Source organism: Schistocerca americana, chromosome 7 (genome assembly GCF_021461395.2).
Source record: "Schistocerca americana isolate TAMUIC-IGC-003095 chromosome 7, iqSchAmer2.1, whole genome shotgun sequence".
In the NCBI taxonomy this organism is placed as follows: Eukaryota; Metazoa; Arthropoda; class Insecta; order Orthoptera; family Acrididae; genus Schistocerca; species Schistocerca americana.
Genome location: NC_060125.1, coordinates 558,618,805 through 558,645,395, shown reverse-complemented (window position 1 = coordinate 558,645,395; position 26,591 = coordinate 558,618,805). Strand labels below are relative to the sequence as shown.

Genomic DNA, 26,591 nt, shown 5'->3' with positions numbered 1-26,591 from the left:
TTGATGAAGGATGGGAGACTGCATGTAATGGGTTGAAGGTGTTGATCTACGTAGGCAGAGATACGTTCTGTGGGGGCCTGGTAACCAGCTACAATGGGACGGCCGGGATGATTGGGTTTGTGAATTTTAGGAAGAAGGTAGAAGGTAGGGGTGCAGGGTGTCGGTGGGGTCAGGAGGTCGATGGAGTCAGGTGAAAGGTTTTGTAGGGGGCGTAAGGTTCTGAGGATTCCTTGAAGCTCCGCCTGGACATCAGGAATGGGATTACCTTGGCAAACTTTGTATGTGGTGTTGTCTGAAAGCTGACGCAGTCCCTCAGCCACATATTCCCGACGATCAAGTACCACGGTCGTGGAACCCTTGTCCTCCGGAAGAATGACAATGGACCGGTCAGCCTTTAGATCACGGATAGCCTGGGCTTCAGCAGTGGTGATGTTGGGAGTAGGATTAAGGTTTTTTAAGAAGGATTGAGAGGCAAGGCTGGAATTCAGAAATTCCTGGAAGGTTTGGAAAGGGTGATTTTGAGGAAGAGGAGGTGGGTCCCACTGTGACGGAGGACGAAACTGTTCCAGACAGTGTTCAATTTGGATAGTGTCTTGGGGAGTTGGATCATTAGGAGTAGGATTAGGATCATTTTTCTTCGTGGCAAAGTGATACTTCCAGCAGAGAGTACGACAGTATATATATATATATATATATATATATATAGTCGATAGACACACAACACAAACATACACACGAAATTCTAGCTTTCGCAACCAACAGTTGCTTCGTCAGGAAAGAGGGAAGGAGAGGGAAAGACGAAAGAATGTGGGTTTTAAGGGAGAGGGTAAGGAGTCATTCCAATCCCGGGAGCGGAAAGACTTACCTTATGGGGAAAAAAGGACGGGTATACACTCGCGCGCGCGCACACACACACACACACACACACACACACACACACACACACACATATCCGTCCACACATATACAGACACAGGCAGACATATTTAAAGACAAAACTCTTTGTCTTTAAATATGTCTGCTTGTGTCTGTGTATGTGTGGACGGATATGTGTGTGTGCGAGTGTATACCCGTCCTTTTTTCCCCCAAGGTAAGTCTTTCCGCTCCCGGGATTGGAATGCCTCCTTACCCTCTCCCTTAAAACCCACATCCTTTCGTCTTTCCCTCTCCTTCCCTCTTTCCTGATGAGGCAACAGTTTGTTGCGAAAGCTTGAATTTTGTGTGTATGTTTGTGTTTGTTTGTGTGTCTATCGACCTGCCAGCGCTTTCGTTTGGTAAGTCACATCATCTTTGTTTTTAGATATATTTTTCCCACGTGGAATGTTTCCCTCTATTATATGTATATATAGATGATGTGACCCACCGAACGGAAGCGCCAGCAGGTTGACAGACACACAAACAAACACAAACACACACACGAATCTCAAGCCCCCGCAACAAACTGCCACCCCACCAGGAAAGAGGGAAGGAGAGGGAAAGACGAAAGGATGCAGGTCTCAAGGGAGAGGGCAAGGAGCCACCCCAATCCCGGGGGTGGAAAGACCCTCCCTAGGGGGGAACAAAGGACAGGTATACACACACACACACACACACACACACACACACACACACACACACACACACACACACATCCGCACACACACAGACACAAGCAGACACTTGTAAAGGCAAAGAGTTTGGGTAGAGATGTCAGTCGAGGCGGAAGTACAGAGGCAAAGATGTTGTTGAAAGACAGGTGAGGTATGAGCGGCAGCAAATTGAAATTAGCGGAGATTGAGGCCTGGCGAGAAGAGAGGATATACTGAAGGGCAAGTTCCCATCTCCGGAGTACTGACAGGTTGCTGTTAGTGGGAAGTATCCAGATAACCCGGACGGTGTAACACTGTGCCAAGATGTGCTGGCCGTGCACCAAGGCATGTTTAGCCACAGGGTGACCCTCATTACCAACAAACACTGTCTGCCTGTGTCCATTCATGCGAATGGACAGTTTGTTGCTGGTCATTCCCACACACAAAGCTTCACAGTGTAGGCAGGTCAGTTGGTAAATCACGTGGGTGTTCTCACACGTCATTCTTCCAGCGGACAAGGGTTCCACAACAGTGATACTTGATCGTCGGGAGTATGTGGCTGAGGGACTGCGTCAGCTTTCAGACAACACTACATACAAAGTTTACCAAGGTAATCCCATTCCTGATTTCCAGGCGGAGCTTCAAGGAATCCTCAGAACCTTAGGCCCCCTACAAAACCTTTCACCTGACTCCCTCAACCTCCTGACCCCACCAACACACCGCACCCCTACCTTCTACCTTCTTCCTAAAATTCACAAACCTAATCATCCCGACCATCCCATTGTAGCTGGCTACCAAGCCCCCACAGAACGTATCTCTGCCTACGTAGATCAACACATTCAACCCATTACATGCAGTCTCCCATCCTTCATCAAAGACACCAACCACTTTCTCGAACGCCTGGAATCCCTACCCAGTCTGTTACCTCCGGAAACCATCCTTGTAACCATTGATGCCACTTCCTTATACACAAATACTCCGCACGTCCAGGGCCTCGCTGCGATGGAGCACTTCCTTTCACGCCGATCACCTGCCACCCTACCAAAAACCTCTTTCCTCATTACCTTAGCCAGCTTCATCCTGACCCACAACTTCTTCACTTTCGAAGGCCAAACATACCAACAATTAAAGGGAACAGCCATGGGCACCAGGATGGCCCCCTCGTACACCAACCCATTCATGGGTCGCTTAGAGGAAGCCTTCTTCGTTACCAAGGCCTGCCAACCCAAAGTTTGGTTCAGATTTATTGATGACATCTTCATGATCTGGACTCACAGTGAAGAACAACTCCAGAATTTCCTCTCCAACCTCAACTCCTTTGGTTCCATCAGATTCACCTGGTCCCACTCCAAATCCCATGCCACTTTCCTTGACGTTGACCTCCACCTGTTCAGTGGCCAGCTTCACACGTCCGTCCACATGAAACCCACCAACAGGCAACAGTACCTCCATTATGACAGCTGCCACCCATTCCACATCAAACGGTCCCCTCCCTACAGCCTAGGTCTTCGTGGCATACGAATCTGCTCCAGTCCGGAATCCCTGAACCATTACACCAACAACTTGAAAACAGCTTTCGCATCCCGCAACTACCCTCCCGACCTGGTACAGAAGCAAATAACCAGAGCCACTTCCTCATCTCCTCAAACCCAGAACCTCCCACAGAAGAACCCCAAAAGTGCCCCACTTGTGCCAGGATACTTTCCGGGACTGGATCAGACTCTGAATGTGGCTCTCCAGCAGGGATACGACTTCCTCAAATCCTGCCCTGAAATGAGATCCATCCTTCATGAAATCCTCCCCATTCCACCAAGAGTGTCTTTCTGCCGTCCATCTAACCTTCGTAACCCCTTAGTTCATCCCTATGAAAACCCCAAAGCACCTTCCCTACCCTCTGGCTCCTATCCTTGTAACCGCCCCCGGTGTAAAACCTGTCCCATGCACCCTCCCACCACCACCTACTCCAGTCCTGTAACCCGGAAGGTGTACACGATCAAAGGCAGGGCCACGTGTGAAAGCACCCACGTGATTTACCAACTGACCTGCCTACACTGTGAAGCTTTCTATGTGGGAATGACCAGCAAAAAACTGTCCATTCACATGAATGGACACAGGCAGACAGTGTTTGTTGGTAATGAGGATCACCCTGTGGCTAAACATGCCTTGGTGCACAGCCAGCACATCTTGGCACAGGGTTACACCATCCGGGTTATCTGGATACTTCCCACTAACACCAACCTGTCAGATCTCCGGAGATGGGAACTTGCCCTTCAGTATATCCTCTCTTCTCGTTATCCGTCAGGCCTCAATCTCCGCTAATTTCAATTTGCCGCTGCTCATACCTCACCTGTCTTTCAACAACATCTTTGCCTCTGTACTTCTGCCTCGACTGACATCTCTACCCAAACTCTTTGCTTTTACAAGTGTCTTCTTGTGTCTGTGTGTGTGTGTGTGTGTGTGTGTGTGTGTGTGTGTGTGTATACCTGTCCTTTTTTCCCCCTAGAGTGGGTCTTTCCGCTCTCGGGATTGGGGTGGCTCCTTGGCCTCTCCCTTGGGACCCGCATCCTTTCGTCTTTCCCTCTCCTTCCCTCTTTCCTGGTGGGGCGGCAAAATATATATAGCAGGGATGATGTGACTTGCCGGGCGGGGGCGCTGGCACGTCGGTGGACGCACGGGCATGCACACGGGGTTCTGGCTTTCGCGGCCGACTGTTGCTTCGTTGGGGGGGATGTGGGTTTTTGGGGGTGAGGGTGGCGAGTCGTTCCGGTCCCGGGGGTGGGGGGCGGAGGGACGGGTGTGCGCTCGCGCACGCGCACGTGTCCGTCCGCGCATGCGCGGACACAGGCGGACTTATTCGGGGGCAAAGAGTTTGGGCAAACTCTTTGCCTTTGAATATGTGTGCTTGTGTCTGTATATGTGTGGGTGGATATGTGCGTGTGTGGGAGTGTATACCCGTCCTTTTTTCCCCCTAAGGTAAGTCTTTTCGCTCCCGGGATTGGAATGACTCCTTACCCTCTCCCTTAAAACCCACATCCTTTCGTCTTTCCCTCTCCGTCCCTCTTTCCTGACGAAGCAACCGTTGGTTGCGAAAGCTGGAATTTCGTGTGTATGTTTGTGTTTGTTTGTCTATCGACCTGCCAGCACTTTCGTTCGGTAAGTCACATCATATGATGTGACTTACCATACGAAAGCGCTTGCAGGTCGATAGAAACACATACAGACTTACCATACGGAAGTGATATATATATATATATATATATATATATATATATATGGGGGGGGGGTTGGGGAAATTACCCACTTACTATTTCCAAAAATTCATCTAATGAGTAGAACGAGTTGCCATTAAGAAATTCTTTTAATTTCCTTTTAAATGCTATATGGCTACCTGTCAGACTTTTGATGCTATTAGGTATGTGACCAAAGACTTCCGTGGCAGCATAATTTACCCCCTTCTGAGCCAAAGTTAGATTTAACCTTGAGTAGTGAAGGTCATCCTTTCTCCTAGTGTTGTAGCCATGTACACTGCTATTACTTTTGAATTCATTCGGATTGTTAATAACAAATTTCATAAGTGAATATACATATATTGTAAGGCTACAGTGAAGATCTCTAGCTCTTTAAATAAGTGTCTGCAGTATGATCTTGAATGAGCTCCAGCAATTATTCTGATTACACACTTTTGTGGAATGGACACTCTTTTACTCAATGATGAGTTACACCAGAATATGATGCCATATGAAAGCAGAGAATGAAAGTAGGCATCTATGCATACACCTAGAAATTTTGAATATTCTACCTTAGCTACCGATTTCTGATCGAAGTCTGTATTTATTAATGGTGTCATTCCGTTTACTGTGTGGAACTGTATGTACTGCTTTGTCAAAGTTCAATGCGAGCCCATTTGCAGAGAACCACGTAATGATTTTCTGAAAAACATCGTTTATAATTTCACCAGTTAATTCTTGTCTGTTGGGTGTGATAGCTATACTTGTATCATCGCAAAAAGTACCAGCTTTGCACCTTCGTGACCATAGAATGGCAAGTCATTAATATGTATTAAGAACAGCAGAGGACCCAAGACCGAACCTTGCGGCACCTCATTCTTGATTGTTCCTCAGTTTGAGAAATTGCCAGTTTTTTTTTTTTTTTTTTTTGCATATTATGTGAACTGCTTATTTCAACTTTCTGCACTCTTCCAGTTAGGTATGATTTAAACCATTTGAGTGCTGTCCCATTCATACCACAGTACTTGAACTTATCTAGAAGTATTCCATGATTTACACAGTCAAAAGCATTTGAGAGATAACAAAAAAAAAAAAACCAACAGTGACTTCCGGTTGTTCAGAGCATTTAATATTTCATTAGTGAAAGTATGGATAGCATTTTCCGTTGAAAAACCTTTCTGGAAACCAAACTGACATTTTGTTAAAACTTTATTTTTCTAAAGGTGTGAAGCTACTCGACAATACATTACTTTTTCAAGAATTTTGGATAAGGCAGTCAGAAGAGAGATTCGGCGGTAGTTGTTGACATCAGACATATCCCCTTTTTTATGCAGTGGTTTAACAATGGGATACTTGAGTCTAGCTGGGAAAATACCCTGCTTCAGAGAACTATTACATATGTGGCTAAGAATCCCACTTATGTCTTGGGAACAAGCTTTTATTATCCTGCTGGAAATGCCATCAATTCCATGTGAGCTTTTATTCTTGAGAGAGTTGATTATCTTCCTAATTTCTGAAGAAGAGGTGGGTGGAATTTCAGTTGTATCAAATGGTGTGGGTAAGACCTCTTCCATTAACTGTCTTGCTTCTTCTAATGATCATTGAGATCCTATTTTCTCTACTACATTTAAAAAATGATTATTCAAAATGTTTCCGACTTCTGGCTTGTTGTTTGTCAAGTTTCCATTCACTTTGATGGTAATGCCGTGATCCTGTAGAAGTGGTGTAACATTCGGTGGCAAAAACTTTGCCACAAGTTTTCCATCACATAATTCCTCAGTGCTGGGGTGAGATGGTGCGTTAGCAATCAAAAGGATTGCTTGGGGAGACAAATGATTTTCCTTACAAAACCGTCAAACAGAGGGAACAAACTGGCCGTGAAACCATTCTTTGAACAACTTACCATCCATCGATGCTATTTTTGTGGTTGCGATAATATAAGGGCAGGGACTTCATGTTGCAGTTTTTAAAAGCTCTGGGCCTAGCAGATTTGTCGATCAGCAATAAAGGCAGTTTGTGATTACCAGCAGCGTTGCTGCATGCTTATAAAGTCACATAATCTTTGAACATTTTAAAACCAGGAGCACGGTCTCCTGCTTTTGATGCCAGGCTTTTTGTTGGCAATGTGCTAAAATTAAGGCCAGTATTGTCAGCATGTAAATTCGCTAGGGAGAACACTTTCCCTTTCTTATCATTTTTTTTTTTCAAACTTACCCAAGTGTTCCTTCACTGCATCATGGTCAGAAGAAAGCTTCTCTCCAGTAATTGTTAGCTGATGGATTCCATGAGGTTTTTTGAATCTGTCCAACCAACCAGTACTTCCATTAAGACTCATCACCATTCATTAACTTGTTCAGGTAAACAGCCTTCTCCTGAACCGGGCGTCCACTCAAAGGAGTTCCCCTTTCTCTTTCCTATGTAAACTAAAGGAAAAGAGCTTCAGAGTGTTTATCCCGAAGATGTTGCACAGGACTGTTCATGCTTCACTTGGTTCTTCTTCCAATCATAAATGGTTGCTTTGCCAACACCCAGTTCAGTTGCCAGTTTAGATACATTCTCACCATTGTCTATCCACTTCAAAGCATTCAGTTTTTCTCTGAGAGTTAACGTTGTATGCTTCCGTTTACTCATGACAAAAATACGTACACTACTACACCTGAATGAATACAATACAACTGTTATGCGTGCCAGCGATTGATAACTAACATAACCAAGCACTTTGTGAGCCAACTGGCAGTGCACTGACCTCAGTCACTACAAAGGTCTCAACAATGCACAACAACTAGGGCAGAGTGTGAGAGTGAGCCATTGTTCCCACACTTGTTCCCATTTGTTACTATGGTGTATCTACTTATCTGCTTGATATACTTCATTCTAGAAACTTGTCACCGTAATTCTGGCTAAGCCGAACAAATTGGTAATCCGAACAAGGTCCGGTCCCAATTAGTTCTGGTTACCGGGACTCTACTGTATTCATTATTTAGTACTTATAAGTATACAAACATCTTTTTGATGTGAAAAGTCTAATGGTGACAATTGTGCTTCCTATTCCAGGTATATTGCACTATACCCATATAAGCCACAAAAAGCGGACGAGTTGGAATTGCGTAAAGGTGCTATTTATATGGTAACAGAAAGGTGCCAGGATGGATGGTTCAAGGGAACATCAAATAGAACTCAAAAGTCAGGAGTTTTTCCAGGAAATTACGTTGCACCTGCTAATAAGTAAGTGTTATTATGTAATGTGAAACTACTGTATTCCTTAGAGCTGCTGCTGCTGAAAAGGCACACAGTTGCTGCTTTGGAAGGAAGTTTTGTGTGTTAAGCTATTACTCATTTCTTGTAACAAGAGTTCATAATGTTATGGAATTTTAGTGAGCATTGCAGCAGTGACCCTCTGAGCTACAAAACAATGAACTAAAATTTTTTTTCACTTTATAATCTTCTTGACTGTGCACATACATACATCACAATACATTTTGTATCACCCCCACCCATTCATATAAAAAAAGACACCATGTAGCACCAACCTAAACCAGATGATGGCACATGAAATAAATAATAGTAGACCAAGTAAGAGCTATCTGTTTCTTGAAGTTTTGCCAGTAAGTCTAGTATTTTATATTTTTTTTGGAGACACAAACAGGGCATTATTAGTACCTCTCATGATATTTTGGCTGAAAAGTTTCCAGACAAGTGTAAAATTATGCCTATTTATTCTTTGCGATTCCATAATGTTGTGATTGGAAGCTGTACTGGTGAGTTCAATGCACAGAAGATATCAAGTGTATGTCCAGTACTTACATTCAGGAGGCAAAATTCCAGATCTTCCCAAAGACACAAATAAAACTATGAAAAAACCTCTATCCTAACTTTTGGAACCATTAGTTCCTTTCTGAGGGAATAAAGATAGATAAGTTGGTGAGGGTTTGAAACGGGAAGCAGTTCTTCAGGACCCCCAGGTAGTGAGGGACACACTTGTCATGAGGGTGAGTGGAGGCAACGTTATGGGTTATGAGTGATCGGCTTCTTTCTGATCTGCTCCAACATATCCTACTTTCTACTATCAGGAAGGATCTAACAGTACCAAAAAACTGGGATTGAGTTTTTCCATTTCTGTCTGTATCTGTTGCCAGTACTGGAATTTCACGAGCTGTTTGTAATAGCAGTCAATACAGCTATTCCCGTTAACCACCATACCAAGAGTTAATTGGTGTACTGTGTTGTTTATAGCCTTGCATAAGTGATTGAAGTGTTATGTTAACTGTTTCTGTCGAGTTGAAGTCTAGTGTTTTCTGTCACAGACTTTTGATACTGATAATGTAATTGGCATTACAGTGACAATCACAGATATAAATTATGTGCAAAGGATAAAAAGTTGAAACAGAGAGAGTAGAAGCTGCCCAAGAAATCACGAGTGGTGCAAAAGTTACATTACAACAATATTCAGATTGATGACTGGTAGCAAAACATGCAGAAGTGGAGATAGGTGCCTGATTTCTAGTTATAAACCTATCTTCCTCATTCATGTGTCCCCACATTGTTTTTTACAAGGTAGCTTGCTATAGAATACTGCACCATCTTTCTGCAGATAATTTTTTTTTTTAAAGTGCTCAATTTGGCTATCCTTAAGGATTTCTCCATTGAGAAGGCAATATGTTATCTCATGAACTCAACCCTAGTAGAGTGAGTTGTCATTTTCTCTCTCTCTCTCTCTCTCTCTCTCTCTCTCTCTCTCTCTCTGTGTGTGTGTGTGTGTGTGTGTGTGTGTGTGTGTGTGTGTGTGTGTGTGTGTGTGTGTTTTCCCCCTACCTCACAAGAAAGCCTTTGCATTTTGGATGAAGCTAAACGTATAGCAGTATTCTTGTTGCACCTGTCAATAACTCGGTCTTCACTATATGGTGAGTAGCAATCTATCCTTCTCATAATATGAAAGAAAAATGAATGCAGGTACCAGAAGTAGATATTAATGGTCATACACTGGATGAGGCTTCATCTGTGAATTTTGTAGGTGTCAAGTATATTATAAACTAAGGTGACATAAGTATGTGGGCAAGTTAACCAAATGCTCAGTTCTGCCTGCTTCACATTCAGAAGTCTGTGTGCTGACTTGTAAACAAGATAGCTAGCATACTTGGTTTACTTTGAATTCTACTTCATGACATAATCTTCTGGGGCATTGCAGGCTAGGTGAGAAAAGAGTTCATTCTACAGAATATTGTGTGATGTTGATAGCCAAATGTGCTGCAGGAGCCTTTTGAGAGACGTAAGGGTTCTTACACTTACATAGCAATATACACGCCCCCTAATGGTAATTTTAGTTAAGAGGAAGAATGAATTAGGGAGACTACAGCAATTCATTACCACAATGCTAATGCAGAAATAATTTCTGTTTAGCCTCTGCATCTGTCTCTGTGCTTCTGATATGTTTATAGTCAGGTGCAAAAGTCTGAAACAAGTTGGTGGACATCAGTCAAGAAAATAAAATCTCCAAATAATAGATGCGGCAGTGAAACCAGTGATTTGGCAACTTTAGAAATAGCACATTATGTGAGGGATCAGAAAACGAGAGTGATGCCACCTGGACAACAAACCTTTGCCATTGACCCTGTTAATTGATGTTCATTTGAAGTGGAGTTGTGGACCAGTGAACAACATGCTGTTGCCTTGAGGGCATTTTACAAAAACAATAACAGCTATGCAGCTGTGCAGCATTTATTTCGTGCTCATTATAATCTCACATGTCATGCTCCAGATCCAATAGCACATGCTGTCAAAGTCTGGTTACAGAACTTCAAGGAAACAGTTCATATGGTGCAAAAGAGGGGGGAAGTGCAAAACATATGTGCACACAGAGAATGTTGCAAGGACGGAAGAAGCTTTCACTCGAAGTCCCACGTGCTCTGCAACATGACAAATTGGATCACAGTATACGGTAAATATTGCACCAAGAACTACAATACAACCTATACAAAATTCAGATAGTGCAAGAACTGAATGCGCACAACCTCCCAAAGATGCTAAGTTATTGCCGGTAATTGTTTTAACTCGTGAACAGTAACCCAGGTTTGTGAGACATTCTGATCATGAGTGATGGGACCAGATTTATCAGCTAGGCTTTTTAACAAGCAATACTTTAGATACTGCTTGCCTGAAAGTCATGATACGATTCATGAAATGAAATGCCACCTCGGTCAGAAAGTGGTAGTGTGGTGTGGCGTATCATTGTTTGGAATCGTGGAGCTTTATTTTTTTGAAGATAGTCATGACAGTGCTGTTACTGTGAATAAAGAAAGTCAGGTTCACATGTTGGACCATTTCTTCGTGTATCAGTTTGCTGATCTTCCTGTAACTGCAAACATTTTCTTCTGACAAGATGGGCTACATGCCATGCCCTATGACATTTCATTAACATGCTACAGGGTATCTTTCCTGTTTATCTCATCTCCAGAAATGGGGACATTTCCTGGCCTCCAAGAAACCCTGACCTTTCAGCATGTGGTTTCTTCCTTTGGAATCTTTTGGAAGCATAGATCTTCTATAGTGACCTACCTCACACCATCCAGGAACTGATGGATCAAGTTTGGGAGGAACTTAATTGAATTCCAGTGCCAGTCCTCCAAGATGTGATGTCTAACTTCTGTAAAAGACTTGAAATACATGTGAAGGAAAATGGCAGCCACCTACTTGACGTCATTTTCAAGTGATGAGCATTTTAAATTGTAAGCATTGCAAATTCATATTACAATATCACCTTGAATAAATTTGTTTTGCTGGTGCAGGTTTGAAAATCACACATTTCTTTGCTGCGCCTGTTATTTAAAACAAAGTAAAAAATACATAATTAACCACTTTCCTTACAATTTCTCACAATATCTGGACTCGAGAGTGTAAATTCTATTTTTAGGAACTTTTAAAAAAAGTCGTTGAGTATGAGAAAATTTGAAGGGTGGAAAACAACTTAAGCTGTAAAAGCCACATATAGAAGTGCTGCCCCCCATCTTGCATTTTTATAGTTTTTGTATGATATATGTACACAATATACACCAAAATACTCTTTGTAGTGTTGTTTATTATCTAATAAAGGTTATCTCAATTTGGTACAGTGTTTAGTCACCCATGTGCCATTTTTCCTACAGATTAACGCAATAATTCACATGAAAAACGACGCATTTTGCACATAGCCATAGTAGCAGACTGGGCAGGTAGTAGCAAATTGAGAAGTCGCAGTGCTGAGCCAAGTGTTTTCAAAGCTAAGGTACACTATTTGGTGGTTATCATTTTTATACTGAAGTCCTGCAAAAATGGGGACATTCCCTGGCCTTCGTGCACCGCATTAAAGACCTCTCCAAAATGCATAATTTTTAGTGCAATTTGTCCTGCTAAAGTGTTGGGAAAAGTGATGTCGGTGGCTCAACGAAGTACAAAGTACCCTGAACTTATCTAGCCATTTTAGATTTTATAACGAAAAGTGCATGGAATATTGGAAACTACATTAAATGTGGTGTGCAAATGTAGACATTGTGCCTTGCTACAGATCAGTGTGCCACCACAACAAAGATTCAGGAGGGGGGAGGGGTACTACAGTATCACACTTAATTAAGCCTGTTAAGGACACATTTTTTAAAACATTAATAAGCCATTTTATTTATTATACTGACCTTTAATGTTGATGGTCTCACATAAATATGACAGAATGAACAAATAAGTTCCCCCTGCAGGTTCGGGGGTAAGAATAGGCCCACGATATTCCTGCCTGTCGTAAGAGGTGACTAAAAGGAGTCTCACGTTTTGGCTTTTATGTGATGGTCCCTTCTTGGGTTTGACCTCCATCTGTCAAAATTCTTCTCAAGAGCAAGCCATTTGGGGAAGGGCGCCTTACATGGTGCATTGTGTCCATCGTGCATTGAGACCTTTAGCCAGCTTTCTCGTCATCACATTGCAGTCCCACTCATTCTCCATCTCTTTGGCAAGCATACATTCCCGGGTGCGATTTCCACCATGTACTGTGCAGTGTTGCTTTCTGTGGAGACGACGACTAAGGACTGCCTTGCACCTAATATCCAGCACGGTAGCCAGTCCGTTGTGGTGGGGCCGCTATGTACTCTGTTGGTTGTAGCCCCCTGACAACACAGGGATCGCTCTGCTGATGCCTGCACCGTTAACTCCCCATGTGTGCCAAGAAGTAGAGGCCTATCTCCTTAGGGCATCGAGACGGCTGGCAATGGCCATCCTGCCAGGTGGCCCTTGCTGAGGCTGGGTGGCGCCCGTGGGGAGGGCCCCTGGTCGGAGTTCGTGGCATCAGGGCGGATGACATCTCATGAAGCGTAGTACATAATCTCTTGCTGGTGGTCAACCACCAGCAGTATTTAAACATTCAAGGGCACAATTTAGTGCACAGAAGTATGTCCCCAAGTTGTTCCCCTCCCTGGTCACATCATGGGAGGAATGCCAGGCTAAAGATGACAGCAAATCTTATTCGTCCTGGTACCTAGTATGTACGACAGCTGATGGGGAATCCTTTGTGTCATTGAAGCCTCAGTTTTTTGTAGAGCCTTTAGAGGACAAGTTTGGGGAGGTGGAGGGCTTGTCCAAAATGCGCTCTGGGCCAGTATTGATAAAAATGGCATCCTCTGCCCAGTCATGGAAGTTACATGCTTGCGACAATTGGGGTGTGTTTCAGTTACCGTCACACCCCATAAGAGTTTAAATATGATCCATGGTATTATTTTCCATAGGGACATTCTTCTGCAGTCTGATGACGAGCTGCGCGCCAATTTAGAGCGTCGAGATGTTCATTTTGTCTGGCGCATTCATCGGGGTCCGAAGGATAATCAGATTGCTACTGGTGCCTTCATCTTGGCCTTTGAGGGTCATAACATTACCGGAGAAGGTCAAGGTGTTGGTCTACCGCTGTGATGTCAAGCCCTATATCCTTCATCCTGATGCGGTGCTTTAAGTGCTGGAAGTTTGGCCGTAAGTCTTCCCGCTGTACTTACAGCCTCACATGTCGAGATTGTGGACACCCATCACATCCCAATACTCCATGTGCCCCGCCTCCCATCTGTGTCAACTGTAGAGAGAATCATTCACCTTGCTCGCAAGACTTTAGGATCTTACAGAAAGAGCGGAAAGTTATGGAATATAAGACCCTGGACTGACTGACTGACTGACGTATACTAAGGCTAAGAGGAAATATGAACAACTCCATCCTGTGCGAATGACTTCCTCATATGCCGCCTCTACGACAACCGTGATAGCCCCATCAGTTCAGCGAATTCCAGTTGGCTCCCCGAGCTGTACAACTCCACATGCCCCCTTGACTGTGGGGGGGGCCACTACCCACCCTGTTGCTCCTGCGCCACCTACCTTGGGAGCAACACCCACCCACCCATCGGGGACGTCTGTACCCACTTATAAGCTGGAGAAGCATCCAACTTCTTCGGCTCCTCTCTCTCGCAAGGGGTTCCTTGGGTCCCTCTCTTTCCAGGTTTCCACAAGTGGGAAGGATGACGCCCAGCAGTGGCATAAGTGCCCACAAGCAGCTGATGGTAGGGCTTCGCGATCCTCCTTCGTCAGGGAGACTGAATCGGTGAAGCCCTTCCAGCCAGTGAAACCCAAGGACCAGCGAAAAGTCCAAGAAGACGACCTCTAAGACCAAGGAACTTACGGTGGCACCCACCCCACCGCAACCTACAAGCTCTGCATCTGGGGACAAGGTATAGAATCTGGCGTCCGCTGAGGACCTAGATCTCGCCGGTCCCTCAGACACAATGGATGTCACTCACACAGGTACTCAATTGGTGGCACCAGGTGACCCAGCAGCGTAATCTGTCTCCTTGGTCCCTTCACGTCTTTCTCGGCCATGGACAGTGTCATCCTTCAGTGGAACAGCAGCGGTTTTTTCCACCATCTTGCTGAGCTCCGACAACTTCTCAGCCCTTTCCTCTGCATTGCTCTTCAGGAAACATGGTTTCCGGTGGTGCGAACCCCCTCCCTCCGTGGCTGTCGGGGTTATTATAAGAACCAGGCAGCTTATGAGAGGGTATCTGGTGGTGTCTGCATCTATGTCCTTCACTCTCTTTACAGTGAGTGTGTCCCTCTACAAACACCTTTAGAGGCTGTTGCTGTTCGGGTGTGGACACCTCAGGCTGTTACTGTCTGCAGTCTCTATCTTCCACCGGATGGTGATGTCCCACAGCATGTCATGGCTGTGCTGATAGCCCAGTTGCCGCCACCTTTTCTGTTACTGGGTGACTTCAACACCCAAAACCCTCTGTGGGGTGGATCAGTGGCAACATGCTGAGGCAGCGTCATTTAGCAAGTGTTAGCACAGCTCAACATTTCTCTTTGAAATAATGGTGCTTTCACACATTTCAGTGGGGCGCATGGCACGAATACAGCCATCGACCTTTCAATCTGCAGCCCAAGCCTATTACCGTATGTCCAAAGGAGTGTGCATGATGACTTGAGTGATAGTGACCTCTTTCCAATCTTTCTGTCACTGCCACAGCATCACTTTTCTGGGCGCCCCTGCAGATGGGCTATGAATAAGGCTGACTGGGACTTGTTCACCTCCATTGCCACTATTGAGCCTCTTTCCAATGACGCCTTTAATGTGGTGATTCACTCGGTCACCACCGGCATCGTTACTGCCGCAGAATCTGCCATTCCCTGTTCTTCTGGGTCCCCTCGGCAGAGGACTGTGCCTTGGTTGTCGCCCGAGATTGCTGAGTTGATTAAAGTTTGCAGGCGGGCCCTCCAGTGTCACAAGCGGCATCCCTCATTGGAACACCTCATTTAAATGGCTCCGTGCGTGAGCCCACCACCTCATTTGCCGACGCAAACAGGAGTGCGGGGAAAGGTATGTCTCCACCATTGGCCTCTGTACCTCTCCATCGCAGGTTTGGGCCAAGATTAGGTGACTCTATAGCTATAGGACCCCCATCAGTGTACCTGCACTTTCACTGAATGGAGCAGTCTGTACTGACTCTGACACAATTACAAACCACTTAGTGGAGCATTTTGCTCAGAGTTCTGCTTCAGCGAATTACCCGTAGGCCTTCTGCTCCCTGAAAGAGTGGTTGGAACGTTGGAGCCTTTCGTTTCACACGCGCCACCCTGACTCGTGCAATGCTCCGTTCAGTGAGTGGGAATTCCAAAGTGCACTAGCTGCTTGCCCTGATACGGCTCCCACGCCAGATCGCATCCACTGTCAGATGCTCAGACACCTATCAGTGGACTGCCAGCGATGCCTCCTGGACCTTTTCAACTGTATCTGTGTTGAGGGCAAGTTCCCGTCGCAATTGTGGGAAAGCATTGTAATCCCTGTGTTGAAACCTGGCAAGAACCCACTGGAGGTGGGCAGCTACTGCTCCGTTAGCCTCACAAACGTTCTTTGCAAGTTGCTTGAACACATGGTGACCTAGAGGTTGAGTTAGCTGCTTGAGTCTGGGGGCTTTCTGGCTCTGTCTCAGGGTGGGTTCTGTAAGGGCCGCACTGTCATCGTTAATCTGGTGAGCCTGGAGACTGCCATACGTACGGCCTTTGCCCGCCATCAGCATCTGGTTGCTGTCTTTTTTGACATGCAGAAGGCGTATGATACGACGTGGCGACATCACATCCTCACCACACTTCATGGGTGGGGTCTTCAGGGTCCGCTCTCGATTTTCATACAAAATTTTCTGTCACTTCGTTGCTTCTGCATGCAAGTTGTGGCATCCCATAGTTCCTCCTGAGTTCAGGAGAATGGGGTCCCGCATGGATCCGGCTTGAGTGTCTGCTCTTTTTAGTTGCAATTAATGGGCTCGTTGCGGCGGTGGGAACGTCTGTCTCGGCTTCCTTGTACACTGATGACTTCTGCCTGTACTACAGCTCCACCAGCATTGTAGCTGCTGAATGGCAGCTACAGAGCACTATCCACAAGGAGCAGTCTTGGACTGTAGCGCATGGCTTCCAGTTTTCGGCTGCCAAGACCTGTGTTATGCATTTCTGCCGGCGTCGCACTGTTCACCCTGAACCAAGGCTTTATTTTGACAATGAACCTCTTGCAGTGGTGGGGACGCATTGGTTTTTTGGGATTGGTTTTTGATACCCGGTTGACTTGGTTCCCTCATATTCGATAGCGTAAACAAACGTGCTGGCAGCATCTTAACGCTCTTCGTTGCTTGAATCACACCAACTGGGGTGCCAATCAGTCTACCCTTCTACAGCTGTACCAGGCATTAATTCAGCCCCGTCTAGATTATGGGAGCCTGGCTTATGGTTTGGCATCCCCTTCCGCATTGCGGTTGCTGGGCCCTATCCTTCACAGCAGGATCCGACTTGCCAGTGGAGCTTTCCGCACAAGCCCTGTCAACAGCATATTTGTGGAGGCTGGTGTCCCTCCATTGCGGATCCGGCACCAACGAGTACTGGCCGCTTATGCTGCCCACATTTCTAGCTTGCCCGGGCATCCCAATTACCATCTGCTGTTCCCCAACTCGGTCGTCCATCTGCCAAAGTGGTGGCACCAATCAGAGTGTATGATCTCAGTTCATGTCTGGGCTCTTGTCTCTGGGCTTGAGATTTTCCCTCTCCCACCTGTTTTCCGTGCCCATATACGTCTACCCCCATGGTGTTTGCCCTGCCCATACCTTCGACTTGATTTGGCACAGGGCCCTAAGGACTCAGTCCCTCCTGAGGCCTTCCGCCGCCACTTTCTTTCAATCCTTGCCGCGTTTCAAGGCTATGACGTCTATACTGATGGTTCAGTGGCTGCTGGTCGTGTCGGTTATGCTCTTACTCTAGGGGATCGTTATGAACAACACTCATTGCCGGCTGGCCCCAGTATTTTCACTGCCAAGCTGGTCGCCATCTCTCGCGCCCTAGAGTATATCTGCTCCTGCTCAGGTGAGTCCTTCGTTATCTGTAGTGACTCCCTGAGCGGTTTACGAGCTATCGACCAATGTTTCCCTCGCTCTCGTCTGGTGATGGCTATCCAGGAGTCCCTACATACTCTTGCCTATTGCGGCCGCTCTGTGGTCTTTGTGTGGACCCCGGGTCATGTCGGCATCACAGGAAATGAACATGTTGTCACGCTGGCCAAACAGGCTGTCGGTGCACCAGCCTTAGAGATTGGCCTTTCGGAGAGTGACCTCAGGTCAGTTTTGTGGCAGAAGATACTTTGCACCTGGGGTCAAGAATGGCGCACCCTGCCATCACCTAACAAACTTTGGGCCGTCAAGGAGACTACTGGTGTGTGGCGCTCCTCCTTGCGGGTCTCTCACAAAGACTCTGTCGCACTCTGCTGGCTGCGCATTGGCCACACCTGGCTAACACACGGTTGTCTCTTGCGCCGTGAGGACCCACCTCTCTGTCGCTGTGGATCAGTGTTGACAGTGGTCCACATCTTGTTGGCGTGTCTGTTTTTAACCACGCTCAGGCAGACGTATGCTAGTTTTGAGTTTTATTTGTGCAGTGGGTTTTTATCGCTCAATCTAATGGTTCGTGTCCTTTTTTATGTTGAGTCTGGCCTTTGGCCTCTGGTTTTAGATTGTGGTTTTTAGTGTGTTTCTTGCTCTCTTTTTTTTCCATGGTTGGTCAACCACTGTCACCCTCCAGGTGATTTTAATTCCTTTTATCTGGTCTCTGTCTGTGTCTTTCTTGTCTTCTGTCGTCCCTTGTCATCTCTGGTGTTTGTTTTTATTCTTTTTGGGTGTTTAAAGTTCGTGAAAAGAGGGACCGATGGCCCTTGTAGTCTGGTCCCTTCCATCCCACAAACCAAACTACCAACAAATAAGTGGAGTAGTTCTTACTTTTTAGCAAAGAGATCCAAAATTGTGGGTGGTTTTAATTTTTTGATGTATTTTTGTTTTTCAGTGTTGTTTTTCAGTGTTGTTTTCCAATTCATAAATGGAGTAGAAAGCTTTGGCATATGTAGCAAAAATATATTTTGTTGTTGTCTTCACCAATTTACATCTGCAACAGAAAGAACCTCATTGTCATCACTATCACATTCTGCATTATTGTTTAATTGCTGAAAGTCAGTCATGTCTTCAACAGATATACTTTCAACAATGACATCGCTGTTACCAGTATGTAGAAAATTTGCACCAGATACTCCAACTGCAGCTCTTCTCATGATAAAGCAATTAAGAGTTTGTGTCATCATTATTACCTAGATCTGGTGTGTCAGATCCATTTGAATGAATGCCTTTTGCACAACTGCTTTCCTGTGATATGTTTTTAAGCGATGGTTAATGCCCAGATACAAATGCTGCAATTTGCTCATGCAGTTTAGTGGCAGATACTCTTAACTGCATGTTGTTGTTGTTGTTGTTGTCTTCAGTCCTGAGACTGGTTTGATGCAGCTCTCCATGCTACTCTATCCTGTGCAAGCTTCTTCATCTCCCAGTACCTACTGCAGCCTACATCCTTCAGAATCTGCTTAGTGTATTCATCTCTTGGTCTCCCTCTACAATTTTTACCCTCCACGCTGCCCTTCAATACTAAATTGGTGATCCCTCAATGTCTCAGAACATGTCCTACCAACCGATCCCTTCTTCTAGTCAAGTTGTGCGACAGGCTCCTCTTCTCCCCAATTCTATTCAATACCTCCTCATTAGTTATGTGATCAACCCATCTAATCTTCAGCATTCTTCTGTAGCACCACATTTCGAAAGCTTCTATTCTCTTCTTGTCTAAGCTATTTATCGTCCACGTTTCACTTCCATACATGGCTACACTCCATACAAATACTTTCAGAAACGACTTCCCGACATTTAAATCTATACTCGATGTAAACAAAATTTTCTTCTTCAGATACACTTTCCTTGCCATTGCCAGTCTACATTTTATATCCTCTCTACTTCGACCATCATCAGTTATTTTGCTCCCCAAATAGCAAAACTCCTTTACTACTTTAAGTGTCTCATTTCCTAATCTAATTCCCTCAGCGTCACCAAACTTAATTCGACTACATTCCATTATCCTCATTTTGCTTTTGTTGATGTTCATCTTATATCCTCCTTTCAAGACACTGTCCATTCCGTTCAACTGCTCTTCCAAGTCCTTTGCTGTCTCTGGCAGAATTACAATGTCATCGGTGAACCTCAAAGTTTTTATTTCTTCCCCATGGATTTTAATATCTACTCCGAACTTTTCTTTTGTTTCCTTTATTGCTTGCTCAATAAACAGATTGAATAACATCAGGGATAGGCTACAACTCTGCCTAACTCCCTTCCCAACCACTGCTTCCCTTTCATACCCCTCGACTCTTATAACTGCCATCTGGTTTCTGTACAAATTGTAAATAGCCTTTTGCTCTCTGTGTTTTACCCCTGCCACCTTCAGAATTTGAAAGAGAGTATTACAGTCTACATTGTCAAAAGCTTTCTCTAAGTCTACAAATGCTAGAAACGTAGGTTTGCCTTTCCTTAATCTTTCTTCTAAGATAAGTCGTAAGGTCAGTATTGCCTCACATGTTCCAACATTTCTACGGAATCCAAACTGATCTTCCTCGAGGTCAGCTTCTATCAGTTTTTCCATTCGTCTCTAAAGAATTCGCGTCAGTATTTTGCAGCTGTGAGTTATTAAACTGATAGTTCAGTAATTTTCACATCTGTCAACACCTGCTTTCTTTGGGATTGGGATTATTATATTCTTCTTGAAGTCTGAGGGTATTTCGCCTGTCTCATACATCTTGCTCACCAGATGGTAGAGTTTTGTCAGGACTGGCTCTCCCAAGGTTGTCAGTAGTTCTAATGGAATGTTGTCTACTCCGGGGGCCTTGTTCCGACTCAGGTCTTTCAGTGCTCTGTCAAACTCTTTACGCAATATCATATCTCCCATTTCACCTTCATCTACATCCTCTTCCATTTCCATAATATTGTCCTCAAGTACATCGCCCTTTATAGGCCCTCTATATACTCCTTCCACCTTTCTGCTTTCCCTTCTTTGGTTAGAACTGGGTTTCCATCTGAGCTCTTGATATTCATAGAAGTGGTTCTCTTTTCTCCAAAGGTCTCTTTAATTTTCCTGTAGGCAGTATCTATCTTACCCCTAGTGAGATAAGCCTCTACGTCCTTACATTTGTCCTGTAGCCATACCTGCTTAGCCACTTTGCACTTCCTGTCGATCTCATTTTTGAGACGTTTGTAATCCTTTTTGCCTGCTTCATTTAGTGCATTTTTATATTTTCTCCTTTCATCAATTAAATTCCATATTTCTTCTGTTACTCAAGGGTTTCTACTAGCCCTCGTCTTTTTACCTCTTTGATCCTCTGCTGCCTTCACTATTACATCCCTCAAAGCTACCCATTCTGCATGTTATAGGTTCCCATTCTTGTATCAAGGCAATGTAATTGCTTCTCAAATACTTCTGCTCTCATCCGTGCTTTGTTAATGCCACTGTAGTTTGTGAACAAGGTTTTAACTTTTTTTAAAACAACTTATACATAATTTTTTTCCCAATGGCAAGCAGTTCGGTTTTTTGAGTCTCATCAGCATTTGCGTGTAGTATTAGTGTAAGGCAAACTTTCCTTTTTTTCCCCCCCTCCTTGGCTTTTTCTGTCTGTAAAGGCAAGTGTTTTGTTTGGAATGACACTGAAAAGTGATTGACTTAATCTGTGTTTATAGTGCTTTTATAAGTTCTTGTAACCTGTCACTCTGTTATTCACTAAAATTTCATACACCGCATTTTACTACTTCTTGAACCTTTCAATCCACCAGTTAGATGCGGAGAAGTCCTTGATTCTGAGTGAACTGGCCACCTTCAGCAACCTTTTGCACATCACACTGTTCATGGTGATGTTGGAAGCACTTGCTGTCTGAAACCAGTCCTTCATAATTCCTTCCAGCAAATCATTTTTAAATATGACACACTATTATTAGCACTTCTGTTGCACTTTCCTAAATGAGGTCTTTGTTTTTGACAATTATGTTGAGCATAGACTTAAGAGTATCTCTAATCTCTGTGCTAATGCAGTGCATGTTCTGCAGTGAACTTTGAATCTTTAAGAACGTTTACTTTCTTTTCCATCAGAAAGGTTTTTCTGTTTGTCTTCATAATATTTTCCATCTTAACTCTGTGACAGGAAACACCAAACTCGTAGTTGATAGAAACAGCTAATAACACAACACTTCAACATTTACACAAGGCTATAAACAACACGGTACAAACAATTAACTCATGGCATGGTGGCTGACGGGAGTAAACTGTGTTGATTGAAATAATCTCACCACACAACTTTGTCACCACACCTGTATAGTGAGCCTCAGCCAGTGGATGACACTGTGTTCAGTGCATATATGAACCATAAATAAAACTACATTATTACTTACAAATACTAGGCAGTGGATGTCCTCTTCATGAGATCACAGTATCAGGGCAAAGTTAATACTGAAACAATATGGATGCAATAATGTTCCATACTGCTTTTTGTATGGCACACAGTAGAGGAAGCTAAGATTGGTAGTGGAAATAAACACATGATGTTCTCCCGGATTCATCCTTCTTGCCCACACCGAAATAGCAACATGTGAGCATATATTGTACATTTGTGTAATGTATGTAGTGGGCAACCACAGCTGTAAGAATGCATTCTTATTAAACAAAACTGCAGCAGCTGTTGAGTAATCCTTTTATTAGTATAACTGATTTCCCCCATGAACCATGCCATTGGGCGGGTGGCTTGCATGCCTCAGCGATACAGATAGTGATACCATAGGTGCAAGCACAACAGAGGCATGTCTGTTGAGGGGACAGACAAACATGTTGTTCCTGAAGAGGGTTAACAACCTTTTCAGTCGTTGCGGGATTAACAATCTGGATGATTGACTGATCTGGCCTTGTAACATCAACCAAAACACCTTGTGCCAGTACTGCAAATGGCTGAAAGCAAGGGGAACCTACACCTATAATTTTCCCTGAGTGCATGCAGCTCTACTGTATGGTTAAATGATGCCATCATATTAGGTAAGATCTTCTGGAGGTAAAATAGTCTCCCATTCGCATCTCCAGGTGGGGGCTACTCAGGAGGATGTTTTCATCAGGAGAAACAAAACAGTGTTCCGCAGATCCCTTAATTTGGCAAGTAGGTTAGAAAATTTGGAAAGGGTAATGGATAGGTTGAAGTAAGACATAATAAGAGTTAATGAATTTGGTGGCAAGAGGAACAGGACTTCTGGTCAGGTGAATACAGGGTTATAAATACAAAGTCAAATAGGGGTAACACAGAAGTGGGTTTAATAATGAATAAGAAAATATGAATGGGGGTAAGCTACTATGAACAGCATAGTGAATGCATTACCCTAGCCAAGATAGACTCAAAGCCCGCACCTATCACAGTAGTACAAGTTTATATGCCAACTAGCTCCGCAGAGGATGAAGGAAGGAAGGAAGGAAGGAAGGAAATTTGGGTTTAACGTCCTGTTGACATTGAGGTCATTAGAGATGGAGCACAAGTTCAGATTGTGTCTAGGATGGATAATAAAATTGGCTGTGACCTTTCAGAGGAACCATCCTGGCATTTGTCTGGAGCGCTTAAAGGAAATCACTGAAAACCTAAATCTGGATTGCCAAATGTGAGTTTGAACCATTGTCCTCCAGAATGCAGCAGAGGATGCAGGGATTGAAGAAATGTATGATGAGATAAAAGAAATTATTCAGGTAATTAAGGAAGACGAAAATTAATAGTGATGGGGGACTGCAATTTGACAGTAGGAAAAGGAAGGGACGAAAAAAATAGGAGGTGAATATGGATGGTGACAGGAGTGTAAAAGCAAATCACCTGGTAGGATTCTGCATTGAGTTCAATTAACTTATTGCTAACAGTTGGTTTAAGAATCATGAAAGAAGGTTGCACATTTGAAAGTGACTAAGAGGCACTGGAAAGTTTCAGATTGATTATATAACAGTAAGACAGAGCTTTCAGAACCAGTTGTAAAACACTTCCAGAGGCAGATGTGGACTCTGTCCACAACTTATTAGTTATGAAATGTAGATTACAAATGAAGAAATTGCAAAAAGGTGGGGAATTAAGGAGGTGGGACTGGATAAGTTGAAAGAATGCAGAGGTTACTGGGAGTTTCAGAGAGAGTATGCGGCAATGGTTGACTAGAACAGGGGAAAGGATTACTGTAGAAGATTAATAGGTAGCATTAAGAGATGAAATGGTAAGAGATGAAATACTGAAGGCAGAAGTGGATGAAATGGGAAAAAAGACAAGGCCTAGCAGAAATCTGTGGATAACACAGGAGATACTGAATTTAATTGGTGAAAGGAGAAAATATAAAAATGCAGCAAATGAAACAGGAGAAAGCATATACAAAGGTCAAAAAATTAGTGACAGGCAATGCAAAATGGCTAAGGAGGTATAGCTAGAGGAGAAATGTAAGGATGTAGAAGCATATTTCTTTATGGGAAAACTAGATACTGCCTACAGGAAAATTAAAGAGGCCTTTGGATATAAGAGGAGCAGCTGTATGAATATCAAGCTGAAGGGTGGAAGCAGTACATAGAAGGTCTATTCACGGGAGATGAAATTCATGCCAATGTTATATAAATGCAAGAGGTTGTAGATGAAAATGTGATGGAAGGTATGATACTGAGAGAAAAATTTAACAATGGAAAATCCAGTTGGAATGTAACAATATTGAGAAGGAAAGTTGCTACTCACCATATAGCGGAGATGTTGAGAGAATAATTTGACAGGACACTGAAAGACCGACATGGAAACAAGACCCCGGGAGTAGATGACATTCCATCAGAACTGCTGATGGCCTTCGGAGAGCCAACCATGACCTGCCTCTTCTACCTGGTGTACGACACAGTTGAAATACCTTCAGACTCAAGATGAATGTGGTAATTCCTACTCCAAAAAAAGCAGTTGCTGATGTGTGTGAAAATTACTGAAATATCAGTTTAATAAGTTATGGTTGAAAAATACTTGCACAAATTCTGTAAAGAAGAAGGTAAAAACTGGTAGAAGCCAACCTCGGGGAAGATCAGTTTTGAGTCCAGGGAAATGCAGGAACAAGTGAGGCAATAGTGACCTTACAAATTATCGTAGAAGATAGGTCAAGGAAATTTTGAAGGTATCAGGGGTAAAATACAGAGAATGAAATACTCCTTACATCTTGTACAGAATCCAGATGGCAGTTAAGAGTCGAGGGGCATGTAAGAGAAGAAGTGATTGAGAAGGTAGGAATACAGGGCTGTAGTTTATCCTCGACGTTGTTCAATCTGTATGTTGAGAAAACAGTAAAGGAAACGGAAGAAACATTAGGAGGAGGAATTAAAGTTCAGGGAGAAGCAATAAAAAATTTCAGGTTTGCCTTTCACATTGTAATTCTTTCAGAGACAGCTAAGGACTTTCAAGAACAGATGAAGGGAATGGATATGTCTTGAAAGGAGGATGTAAGATGAACACCAACAGAAGCAAAACAAAGATAATGGAATGCAGCCAAAGTAAATCAGGCAGTGCTTGTGGGAATTAGGTTAAGAAATAAGACAATGCAATAGATGACTTTTGTCATTTGCACAGCATAATAACTAATGATGGCTGAAGCAGAGATGATATAAAATGTAGACTCTCAATGAGAAGAAGAGCATTCCTGAAGGAGACAAAATCTTATTAACATAAAGTATAGACTTAAGTTTTTGGAAGTCTTTTCTGAAGATATTTGTCTGGAACATGAACAATAAACAGTTTAGACAAGAAGTGAATAGAATCTTTCCATGTGGTGACACAGAAGAAAGCTGAGGATTGGGTGGTAGATCATATAACTAATGAGGAGATACTGCGTAGAATTGAAGAGATTCGAAATTTGTGGGACAATTTGACTAATAGAAGAGGCTGGTTGATGGGACAGTTTCTGAGCCATCAAGGGACCATTGTTTTAGTACTAGAGGGAAGTTGTGTGTGTGTGAGTGACCAAGAGATGGATACAGTAAGCAGATTCAGGAGGACAGAGGTGGTTGTTGTTATTCAGAGATGAAGGCGCTTACACAGGATAGAGTAGCATGGAAAGCTACATCAAACCAATCTTTGTATTTTAGACAATAACAACAACAACAACAACAACAACAACTAGTTGCATCATCAGGTACATCTCAGTAAGGGGGAGGATGGACGGACGCTCAAGAGAATCAAGTACACAATAAGCTGGTTACTCAAATTCAGTTCATTTACAGTGAAACATAGAGATAATTGTCCTCTGTCACTCTCAGTCAACTTGTATTAAAACATTCTTAAAAGAAATGGTAATCAAAGTATTATTAGTGGACTGGAGGAGACAGCCATGATAAATGCATGAAGTTTTAGAAAGAAACCTGGAGAATAATACAATAAAAGTATATCAACCAGACCAAGAAATAGATAAAACATATAAAAGTCTATTGTATAATGCTTACCTGGAGGAAAATAACTACAGTACCAAGCAGGGCCATGACATGGGCAGTACTACAAACATATTAAAACTGTATAAACTGTAGCGAAGTGCATGAACTCAGAATGAAAATCAAATGGGCCAGAAATAAAAAAGAATGACAAGGAAAACAAAATAAATAGAAGAATAAAAATCCCTGCCATAGAGGATGTATCATCATACGAAGAAGTGTGGGCTGATACCAGCTGAATACTGAGGCCATGGACAAGCGTTATTTGACTGGCAAGCGCAAATAAGGCCCAGAAATAGGTGGCGGCGTAGCAGTAAATAATAAAACCTGAATAAGAGCACTGGGATGCACCGTTACATTCATAGTGTTATATTAAAAAGTAATAAAAACATTTGAAAGGAATGAAGATTCATAATTT

General features: G+C 43.6%; 1 protein-coding gene across 1 annotated transcript in view; it reads left to right on the top strand.

Moving 5' to 3' along the window:
• Window positions 1-26,591, top strand: part of LOC124622067 (E3 ubiquitin-protein ligase SH3RF2) — a 223,705-nt gene that overhangs the window by 79,681 nt on the left and 117,433 nt on the right. Inside the window, exon 9 of the mRNA XM_047147639.1 lies at window positions 7,850-8,020. Coding sequence (XP_047003595.1) covers window positions 7,850-8,020 — 171 coding nt within the window. The remainder of the gene's footprint in view (window positions 1-7,849; window positions 8,021-26,591) is intronic.